The following is an 11,695-nucleotide window of genomic DNA, read 5'->3' as shown; positions in this document are numbered from 1 at the left end:
GAGAGTTTTTTTTCCCCAAAAAAATGTCATCTTATTTAATGTATTAAATACAAATTACTGTCCTCAAAATGTACTTGTGAATTTCACTTGACTTTAAAACTGGCACTAATGGGCCTCCATACATTCACAATTCAAAGCGTTTTTAGATGTCAAAACTTTTTTTTTTTCTTTCTCACACATTCTGTGTAATTGTTTGGTAGCCCTGCTGTTATTAAGTGTAATTTATTTGTTTATGAGTTCCATAATTATGGCTTGAAAATTTAGCCCAGTCTGGACTAGTCTCACAGGAAAATTAGAGGGGACCAGAACACTTATTTACTATTTAGTAGTATGAATTAAATCACTATGAAAAGAACTTCGGACCAGCTTCCAGGCTACAACAGCTTTTGACACAATTACTTTCAACAAATGCTTTTAACACTTCAAGTACATTTTAATGATAACAACCAAGATTACACAAGAGGACAAAAAGTCATAAATCAATCTTATCTATTCAACATCTTAAATAAAAATTTATGTCCACCAAACTGTACTTGCAAATTTCACATTTGACTTTATAAAACAGGCACTAATGGGCCTCCATACGTTCACAATTCCAAGCTAAAAGAATTTTTAGATGTGAAAACTGCCTTTTTTCCCCCTGCACATTCTGTTTAATTGTTTGGTAGCCTTGCTATTATTAAGTGTAATTTATTTGTTTATGAGTTCCATAATTATGGCTGGAAAGTGGAGACCAGTCTGGACTAATCTCACAGAAAAATTAGAGGGGACCAGAACACTTTACTACTTTTACTTTTACTATTTAGTAGTATGAATTAAATTACTAAGAAAAGAACTTCGAACCGACCTCCAGGCTACAACAGTTTTAGACACAATTACTTTCAACAAATGCTTTTATAATTCAAGTACAATGATGATAATGATAATAACCGAGATTACACAAGAGGGAAAAAAAAAGGTCATAAATCAGTCTTGACCTAAAAGAGTTTTTAGATGACAAATTGACTTCGTTTTCTTGACACATTAGGTGTTTTGTAGCTTTACTATTATTAAGTCTAATTTATTTATTTGTGAACTCCATAACGATGGCTGGAAAGTGGAGCCCAGTCTGGTCTCACGGGAATATTAGAGGGGACGGTTCAAAGTGTTCATCCCTCCCTCTCCGCCTCTCTCTGCTCTCTGTCTGCGCTCAGAGGCATCTGGAACCGGAATACTTCTTCACTATTTAGGCGTCAAAACACTGACATTAAATTAAATGAGCAAGATAAGAAAAGGACCTGGACGTTTTTTGGAGGTGGAGGAAGGTTTCGAGGTGGATACATGGATAAATAACTGGTAATTTGAGACAAACGGGTATTCCGTTTGTAATTTCTAGCTGTGGATAAAGAACAGATTCAGAGGAATAATTTCTCCGCCCTGCAGGAAAATAATGGGAGCACTGGAGTGATTTTCTTTCTCCGCGCAGGGATCTGTTGTTATTTACCCACACAGAGCGGAGCTGAGCCGAGGGCAGAGGGGAGCTAAATGCGGCTGACTGGCGGCGACCCTGCACCGGGAACCATGAACAGCAGCGGGTCTGGCAACTTTCTGCTGGTCCCCATACCGGAGTATCCCTTGCTAGACTGCGTACCCAACAAGACGGTGAAGATTGTGGTGCTGGGAGCAAGTAACGTCGGGAAGACCGGTAGGCTATGCTTGGGAGTATGGAGGAACTAATGCGCTGAAATTTATTCAGCGAAATTAATTTAAAGTTCACTTGTTGTAGCTATTGCAGGGAGTTAAAATGGTGGCTGGGATTAAATGCCTGATATTAATCCCAGCACACATCTTGGCATGATTATTAATATCTTATATAACACAGCTAGAAATAGATACATTTGTGTACTAAAAACAATAAATAGAAAAAAAATACAAATCTTGGACGGTAGGTGGCGACAATTCGTACATTTCACAGTTATACAATAATAATAATAATAATCGTTTAACACTTTTCAAATTAACATTACAAAATGCTTGACAAAAACATAAGACTGCAATTTTAAATTGAAAATTCAATTAACATTTCAATTAAAACCAGGAAACCTCTGATAAATGTATGCTTTAAGTAAGAAGATTACAAAGTCGGCTTTTGTCCATTTCAAACAATATCAACTATGTTTTACTGTTTTTTAATCTTTTAATTAGTATAACCAGATCTGTAGGAAGTAATTAAAGCATTCACTTAAGTAATACAAGAACAAGAAGGGGTCATTTATGCAGGTAGATATACATTAATGTGTTCTCAGGTCAAGATGGAGCTGATTTTTAATACTTGTTGGTAGTTAAATGCATAACAAAACGATGTTTTATTAGTTTTGCATGCAAACACTTAAATGTAAAAGTCATGCAAATAGTAGAGTCAAAGGATAAAGAGTGACTTTATCCTTTGAAATCCTTGTGGAGCAGAAGAATAAAGTAGCACAAAGGGGAAACAACCTCTAAAATCGAAAGCACCTTCTGATTAAATAAATAAAAAAAAAAGGTGATTGCCATGATTGCCAACAGAAGTGCCGTTTAAATTAAGATCTCTAAAGGAAAGCTGACCATCAAATTATTAAGATGGCCACCGTGAGCAAAGAAGGGAATTATTAATTGTCACCTTAGATTCCAAAGACATTTGATCTGGGGTTTTATCGGGCTCAGAAAGTTAAAACAGAGGTTGTCACTAATCTGCGAGATAGACTTAACACATCGAAACAGTGAGTGAACCTTACAACAATTGGCTAATTTATCTGACTGGAGGGAAAGTGACAAACAAAAAAACTGTATTTAACAGCTGCAAAAGACAATAGTCCAGCACACACTAAAAGACTCCTGCCGAAAGTAATTTGGTCAGTTAGAATAAGTAGAATTTATTGTACATCTCTCCTGATTTCCTGATTATACAATAATAAGAATTGACTTCAGACTTCAAACACAACATAGAAATAAGAGAAAAACAACACACATACTTAAAAAAAAAGGAACAGAAAAATGTACAAGAAAATGTTCCCACATTTTTTTCCTGTCTGTGTCTCCAGTTAACGTCACGTTATCTGTCAAATGGTTATGTAACTCATACATTCTTATATGCTTATATGCACTTCAGGGTGGGTTTCAATATTTTTTTTTTAAATACTAAACCAAATTTTAAGTTCTGTTTTAATAATTAATAATTGGATCTCCTAGAAATGTTTTTTTTTTTTTTTTTCAACCAGGGTTTGATTGTACTACTTCAGTACATACTTTGTAGTTTCTAAGGTGTATCTAATAAGATTAGCTTAACAAATTTGACCAAAAAAAAAAAAAAGTCATGTCTGCAATGTACCATGACAACTAAACAACAAAAAAGCACAGAAGTCCAAAAGCAATGAATAGCTGAAATGTAAGAGACAGCAGACGACCTGTGATGGCATCCATCTGTCATTTGGCTTTATGCTTGTCATGAATGGGGATATAGGAAACAGTTTTTGTTGGTAAACTCTGGAGGTCTATGGAGCCAAGCTCAATTAGCTATTTGAGGTACTGGTGTATTAGGCTAGGGCTTTTTTTTTTTAGACCAGGGGGTTGCCACTGGAGCTAACACTAATTAATTAGCTAGCTGAAAGTAACAGATATGGATAGAAGCATTGATTTTAATGCTGAAAGGGGTGTGACTGAGTTTAACAGAGGAAGTATCTAGCCCTACGTACTGGAAAGACAGGTCACATTTAGCTAAATAGCTAAAACATGGCTCCATCTTTATATGGTAGTGCACATGCAAGGTTTATCATTTTGACTTGAATACAAACAGTATAGCTTACATTAGGTAATTAAAAAAGGTTTGAAATCATTGGCCTAAGAAGCAGTCCAGTCCCATTCAGTATGTACTAGATCATAAGATAATGAAGCTAACTGGGGGACCAAACTAAACTAAAACCCTGTGTTTGAAAAACACAGTCCAGAATCCAAACATGAGCAAATCATTTGTCAATAAAAGATGATGCAACATAAGATTCTGAGTATTGGTGAATCATTTCCTTTGTTCAGAATGGGTCTGGTTTGTTTTAACTGATACAAACATCTCGAAAATCTAAAATATGTGTCGTGGAAAAGGGAAATTCCAGCAGCACACAGTAAGACTGGGGTGTTATGTGGGTCAAAAGGTTGCAGTAGGTACGGGAGATTTAAAAACCGTCATGTAATTCTCCACCCTATAATGACTCAATGAATATTTTACATTATTTGACCATGTTACTCCTGTGTGACCAATGTATTTTGTTTCCTTTTAGCTTTAATTGTCAGATTTCTGACCAAGAGGTTCATTGGAGATTATGAAGCAAACACAGGTGAGTTTCTGTCCATTGATTTTGCATTTACTGACTGATTGCCGTAGAAAAAAAGCCCACTATCGATCCATTCATCCACCTGAATCTTTCTGTCTCTGCAGGAGCGCTCTACTCCAGAAAGGTCACTCTGGATGGGGAGGAAGTGTCGCTTCAGATCCAGGATACACCCTGTGTCGCTCTCCAGGTAACTCATGGAAACAGATATAGCAGCCAAGTTACTATCCCAGTAAAAAGATATGTTATCAACATTTATTTCCAGTCATTACTATGAAACATTATCCTTATGGGTTCATAACTATTGGTATGAGATAATAAAGCTAACATTAAGAATGTTAGAAATTAGGAATCTCCCTGTTAAAAGGCATTCTTTTTAAATTCTGTTGTTTGTGGTGGTCCCATAGTTTTATTTGGTCTGGCTTCTGACCCAACTGTTCAGTTGAAGCAAACTTGTTGACCTGGAGACCTACTCCGACTACAGGACAAAAGCTTTGAACATACAATAGCTTATCTTGAATCCAATAAATCTGCTGTCTTTGTACGATTAGAACTGGATTTTGACATCTTGTAAAACTGAAATCAGGAAAAATGGACACCTAGATAACTTTATCGTGTCTAGAACAACTTCTTATTAATCATACAAAATGTATCCTTAGTTTCTGAAACCCTTCTCATATGCAATCAGCACATGTGCAAGACAGCTGAGCTTTTATAGAGCACAGAGCTGAAGAGTCCAAAACAGAGCAAGCTATATAGCTAGCAAGGTAGCTATACAGCATGGAACATTATTTACTGTTGATTGTGTGTAAATGCTCCAGAAACAGGCATAGTTAGCAGAAGATTATGTGACATGACTAAGATGGTACAAATAGTTCACTGAACTAGATAGCTTGCTAATGACAGTTTGCAAGTCAGCTAGCTTGGGGTGCTTCAGCATTTTAAAGGCTGGTGAAATAAACAAAATATGACTGTTAGTCGTTTAAAGTATTTATTCGTTTAATTAGTTATTTTTGTAATATATTGTCCACGCTTGGAATAATTGATTTACACATTTTACAGCTTAGAAACAGTTGCATTTATATCTTTATCTTGAGAGTTGGGTTGAAAAGTTCAAAAGTTGATATCTCCTTCTTGCATCTAAAATTTCAGTTTCCTAAAACTCCCAAAGAGATGGCTAAGAAAAAAAAAAAAAAAAGCTTATCTCAAAGCAATTTCAGGAATGCATTTGAAGGGAGAGGAAGTGACCTCGGATGAGTTTAATGAGTGCAACGTGCCATACCGCTAACCCTGCTCGACACCAGCAGTCTATTTACAAAACCAGGCCTCAGAGCTGCTCATTTCCTAGACTGGGGGAGATAATGGAGGGTGAGGAGGTCCCTGCTGGCAGGAGGGAGGATAGTGACTGACTCTGAGATTAGGCAACAAGAAGAGGTGTGTGTGCAGAGTCTAGGCAACATCAGGAATTGAGAATAGAAAGAGTGACTTAGGTCTTGAACTGGGTGGTTTGATGGGTTTGGAGTCATAAGAATGAAACAGTTGGTGTGTCTCCATAAAAAAAAACATTTGTCTTGGCAATGAGCTTTTTCAATAAAATTGCCATCTGGTCCTAAGTGATATCTTTGAAAACTAAGCATATGTTTTGCTAATAACAACCTCAGAGATCCTCCAGCGTGACTAGTGTACATGTTTGTGTGTTTTTGCAGGATGATGCTGAAGGCCTATATTGCCAGGAACAGATCAACAGGTTGGACTGAAATCACATGCATAATATGAATGTGAACTAAGCTTCATACACTCAACTAACTTCTAATAACTGGACTTCCAGGTCGATATACTGGGCCGACGGTTACGTGCTAGTTTTCTCCATCACAGACCACAACAGCTACAGAACCATTCAGCCGCTGTACCAGCACGTCAGACGCATACACCCCTCTGGAAACATACCGGTTATACTGGTCAGTGTGTCAAGTCAAGCCATGTGTACTAGAAAAACATGGCGTTTAATGATATATTATGATTTACAGTCAGTTCTCTTATTTTAATCTTGTTTTGAGTATTTAGACACAGCAGACAATACCAGTTACCTAACCCTAATCCTTTAATCCAATATAATCTGTAATCTGTATTCTGTTGCCAGGTTGGCAACAAGAGCGACCTGCTCCGAGCCCGGCAAGTGCCTGCAGATGAAGGCGAGACGTTAGCAACTTCATTAGGTGGGTCATCCTCCTGCTTTTTTTCTTCTTCTTCTCCTAATCGATATTAGCACGTCACATTGAAACATGCAAGCAGACCCTTCTTAAAGTTAGTTTTGAGAATATAGCTTCTCTTTTATTGGAGATGATATTGAGGTCTGGTTCAAATTACATAGGGTAATAAGTCATTCATGGCCAAAGACTGACTAAAGGAAAGGAGAATGTAAAGGAGTACTGCCAGCTATGATAGTTGGCCACCAATTGATGTTCCAGGTAACCTTTTTGAGCCCATGTCGTGGATGGTGTTTCCTTGGGTCGTAGCCTTAAATCGTGTCACTTCACAGACGAAATTAGTACAGCTTGGTACCCGCCCACTTCGCGTCACTTAAGTTTTTTTTCGCCCTATGCTCCCTAGAACTTAATCAATTTTCAACATTTCATGGTCACTTCTCGCCATTCTGCTGCTAGTACACCGAACTTTGACAGTTGGTCGCTAATGGATGGTCCCAGGCTCTAGTTGTCTAGATAACCCTTTTCAACTCAAGTCGTGGATATTTCTCAGGGGAAACTGTGCTCATGTGTCAGTCTGATTGATAGCACTCACTCTGCGTCACTGAAGTTCTGAACCCAAGTAGCAGATGGTCAGTCCCATTGATGGCCGTCACGTCGCAGTTGAGATTAGTACAACTTGGCACCTACCCACTTTGCGTCACAAAAATATTTTAGTTTTAGTTTTTAGCCTGAATTTCATTAACATTTCTTGGTCTCTTCTCGCCATTTTTCTGCTATTACTCCCAACTTTGACAGTTGGTTGCTCATGAACGTTCCAGGCTCTGGTTGCTTTGGTAACCTTCCATTATAGTTTTCACCACAGTTAAAGAGTTAAAAAAGCAAAACATAAAAATATTGCTAGTATATATATGGAACTTGCTCTTCTCTGTGTCATCGCTATCCATTGTCAGTGACGGCGCCGCTCAATCTGGGTTCACCAGACACTCCAAACGTAGTATAACTATAACTCGCTCAATTTCATTAACATTTCATAGTCACCAGACATGTCACTGCTAGTCTCTTCCAGTGTGTACACTCCATATCTCTTGCTATGTTGTGAATGGACATAGGACATGAACACTCCTTTTGGTCAGTGTTACAGACATGCTGTCATATGAAAACAAAACAAACTTAGAAACCATGACAGCCCCTAGTTGCAAACATCACGTCAAATTAATATGACTTTCACATGGAACAAATTACCAGAAGTTGGACAATTTAGTCAAGTTTTCCTAACTCAAACAATTACTTCTTTGTTGCCTTGAGTGTTTTGCTTTCCCCTGTGTATTTACAATAACCTACATGATGAACAAGGAAGTGTTCTCAGAAGGATAACTGAACACTGCTTCTGACCACAGGAGGCGTTTACTTTGAAGCTTCAGCCAGAGAGAACCATGAAGGAGTCCATGCAGCCTTCCTACATCTCTGCCAGGAGGTGAGACTTTGTTCTTTTGTTGTGTTTTTTTGCTTAGGACAGAAGAACCCATGTTAACAGAAGAGTTTTATTTAGAAATCAGAATGTGCTTTTTTAAAACCACCAAACTCTCATAGATTTTCTGTGGGAAAATACAGAATTGCCACATGTTTGTCTTTTATCCAGATGGGGGTACTACAACAGACCCCAACAGACTGTTTTGTATATTTGTTTTTGTGTTGGAATAATAAGAGTTCGTGCCCGGCAGCTCATTGCATTTTGGATAAGTTTAGACTTCCTCTTTTGCAAAGATTCCCAAACCCTAACTCGGTTTTTTGTCCATTATACATTTTTATATAAGAATGCTTTAACTGATGAGGCACGTTAAAGCTTCACTTTAAAGCTTCAATAATGAATTAATGAATAATTGTGCAAATTTTCAGTTCTCAAAAGCTCTACAGAATTTAGCATCTAGCAGCTTGTTTTGGTTTCCAGGGGCCTCATGTACAAAGACTTGCGTGGATTTCCTTCTAAAACATGGCACACGCTCAGATCCAGAAGCACATTTCCTTTGTACATCCCAATTGAGCACATGTTGTACCTGACCCCTCCCTGTCCACGCCCCTTTTGAATATGCAAATTATATTTAAATTGACCCTGCACCTGAGATTCCCCTCTCTGCATGATCAGAAAATGAAAACATAAGAATGAGTAAGACGGGGAAAAAAGAAGAACTTCACAGACAGCCAATCGGAGACGCTACTCACTGGAGTGGAGGTGCTCAAAAACGTCCTCCACACACCACAGTGTTGGTTAATTGCATTTGCGCATCACATATAATCTGTACATTGATCGAATGAAAATGTTTCCTGTTAACATGTACAAATTCATCATGTGATGGCGCTTTTATATCAATGTGTGTGCAGTCAATAGCTCCAATTATTTAATTCTCGCCCCGTGTGGGACGGCTGGCATGGTTCTGCTCAGGGTCAGCCGGCGCAGTCCCGATCGGTCGGACTAATTGTTTTCACATTTATGACAGGTTCCCAGCATCACCTCTAAGTGTCGCATTTCACTCTTGATACATCTGAACTTTTCCGTGAGCGAGTACGTACGGAACGTTATTGTGTGCATGCAACCTTCGTACATGAGGCCCCAGGTCTGCAACTTAGGCTTCATGAATAACATTTTTCAGACATAGCAAAGAAGTTTGAAATTGTTTTGGGCTACCTGTAGAGCAGGAAAAAAACAGATCTTAGCAGCTAAAGAGATGTTTCCCATAGGATTTGACTGTAATTCAGAAACATGGCCTATATGGACGTGATTGTGTTTGCCATGATACATGTATTAAAGTAGTAATACGTCAATGTTGTGTTTTCGCCTTGTACGACGGCCTCTAAAAGGCCATGCTGCTTCTTAATTATTTAAATCTGTAGGTCTAAAGCTGCAATAAAATTGTGGCCTCTCGGGGGCAGCAAAAACAAGTTGCAAACAAAATTAATGAACGTGTTAGCAAATTATTCCTAATTTACACACTGATGGGTTCTGGAGCAACACTAACACATTTTTTGATTTGTGTTTGTGGTTCTGTATTTACTTTCTTTTAACTTTTTTGTTCTCTTTTGCTGTCAAATGCTCCACGATGTTCACCTACTAGCAGCTTACCGTTTGCTGTTGCTTGGTTTCATCGTTAAGAGCAAGCTCCTAGTCATTTAGTTTTGTTATAAAAATATATTCCTAAACAGAACCGTCTTGTCTCAGCCATATAGTCTTGATTAGTTGTAACAAAAACAGGAATTGCTCATACATGTACTTCATTGTCAAAAATAAAAAGGATTCATATGAGTTCCTCAATGATACAGACAAAACATAGATGTAATATACAGTTTAAGCATGCTTATTTGATTTCAGAAATTGGTACTAAATAATATTTCTTACTAAAACATTCTGACCTGTCTTGGTTCAGTAGACTTCAGCTTTACATATGGGTTTAGAACTGGAGCAAAGCTGACTTGTTCACGTTTGATTTTATCTTGGTGGGTCTCTCTGTTTTATGTTCTCCAGGTGGTCCGAGCTCTGGGAGGAGGAAATGGAGAGAAGAGGAGAGGAGGCCTCCACCTGGCCAGACCCAAATCTCCCAATATGCAGGAGCTGAAGAGGAGGTTCAGGCAGGTCCTATCCTCCAAAGTCAAGTCAGCCACGACCATCTGATCACAGGAGGGGACAGAAGACAACAACACCTGCCAAAATTAAGGCTCAAGAGGAATTATTGAAGTGTTGTGATTTTTAAGTTTGGGTTTTAACGCTGTTAATGGTATGAAAAGACATGGTTGAACATCTCTGCTGCGATTAAAATGTTTCAAAGAGCACAAGGAATACTCAACAGATGGATGGCAAAGACTGAAGAGTACTCTCGGACATCCGAGCTCCTCTGGACAAGCCTCACGGTCAACATGACCTCTTTCCAGGCTCAAGTACAACAAGGATGCAGCTCCAAGCAGACATGTCAAAGACTGCTAAACAAACAGCTTGTGTTGTGTCAGAAACTTGGCGTGTTCACCACGGAGGGCACTGAATGCGTCAACAAAGTTTTAGTTCATGTGCTGTTTTCTTGAGGCTGAAAATCACTGAATTCATCACAGCTAAAGATACACCAAACAGTTATGGTTTCATTGTTTTAACTGACATTTTTATTTTATCTTTCTTTGAGGAATTAAATGATACTCAAAGCACGTCTTGATTTTTTTAAAACACAATTCAAGTCAATCCACATGAGAATGATGACATAATTCTGTTTCATACCAAACAAATGAGTTTGCCCTTTTTGTTGCAAACATGGCGTTTTAAACCCAAACAGGAAATGACCCCCAAAATGCAAGCGTTCAAGACTGAACACTGAGACAAATGATAACATTTGACTGCGGGAAGGAAATCCTATCAAAACTAAACAAACTAAGATCTGGCTCCTGGTGTATCCAGTATGGATGGCCAATAATAAAATGCACAGTTCTGTTTTGAACACATCTAATTTGGGAGCTGTCATGCACATGTACAACACTTGAAGGTACTTGTAGGCAGTTGACAAGTTGTGTATACAGTGTGGCAAAACTCCATCACTGTCTGTAAGCCAGCAGCGTTGCTGAAAACTCAACCCACCCTGCATCACTTTGCCCCTTGTCTCCAAGTGTTTTAATCAATTATGTTTTAAACTATTTTAAATCCCTCGAATCTAGTAGGAGTATAACAAAAATCCAACAACTCTACTCTCAGGACATTTTAATAATTTCATCAAGCTTCCAAAAAACAACCAATATACTTAGATGCAATTCCTATTTGTCCGTAGTTAATGATTAATCACACTTAGCTGTATCTGCTCTAAATGTACCTTCAAGAAATGTTTTTCTAGTTTAAATTCTCTTATCAACACAGACATATTAGACGCATGGTTTATTCAAATGTGTGGTATTATTATTGCAAAACAAAGACAAGAACTGACTACAACTCTCCAGGATAATCTCAAAAGTTCTGCATGTTGTGACTATGTTGCAAACTATCCAACTTGAGGTGGAGGAAGGTTTTTTGTATCAGCCATGTGTTTGGCCAGGAAGTGGTGCTTGAGACTTGAGGTGCTCCGGTGGGAGTTCAGTTCACATCAACAGTAAACGCAAATAACTTTGTTCTTACTGAGATCTTGC

At 38.2% G+C, this 11,695-nt stretch overlaps 1 protein-coding gene across 1 annotated transcript; it reads left to right on the top strand.

Moving 5' to 3' along the window:
* The first annotated feature begins 1,121 nt into the window (after positions 1–1,121).
* rasl11a (RAS-like, family 11, member A) lies at positions 1,122–10,673 on the top strand. The gene is made up of 8 exons (XM_084542738.1): positions 1,122–1,684; positions 4,290–4,346; positions 4,448–4,530; positions 6,047–6,087; positions 6,169–6,298; positions 6,481–6,556; positions 7,945–8,021; positions 10,065–10,673. Exons 1-8 carry the CDS (start codon positions 1,525–1,527, stop codon positions 10,209–10,211), a joined length of 771 nt encoding a protein of 256 aa, XP_084398864.1. The 5' UTR covers positions 1,122–1,524; the 3' UTR covers positions 10,212–10,673.
* Positions 10,674–11,695: the final 1,022 nt, after the last annotated feature.

The sequence above is a fragment of the Chelon labrosus genome, assembly GCF_963514085.1.
Source record: "Chelon labrosus genome assembly, chromosome: 1".
NCBI classification, from domain to species: domain Eukaryota; kingdom Metazoa; phylum Chordata; class Actinopteri; order Mugiliformes; family Mugilidae; genus Chelon; species Chelon labrosus.
This window is presented reverse-complemented; position numbering and strand designations above follow the sequence as displayed.

Excerpts from the sequence above, each read along its gene's own strand:
- rasl11a (XM_084542738.1), top strand. The coding sequence starts at position 1,525 with ATGCGGCTGACTGGCGGCGACCCTGCACCGGGAACCATGAACAGCAGC. Across the intron at positions 4,531-6,046 it reads CACCCTGTGTCGCTCTCCAG|GATGATGCTGAAGGCCTATA; the intron begins GTAACTCATGGA and ends GTGTTTTTGCAG. Across the intron at positions 6,557-7,944 it reads GACGTTAGCAACTTCATTAG|GAGGCGTTTACTTTGAAGCT; the intron begins GTGGGTCATCCT and ends TTCTGACCACAG.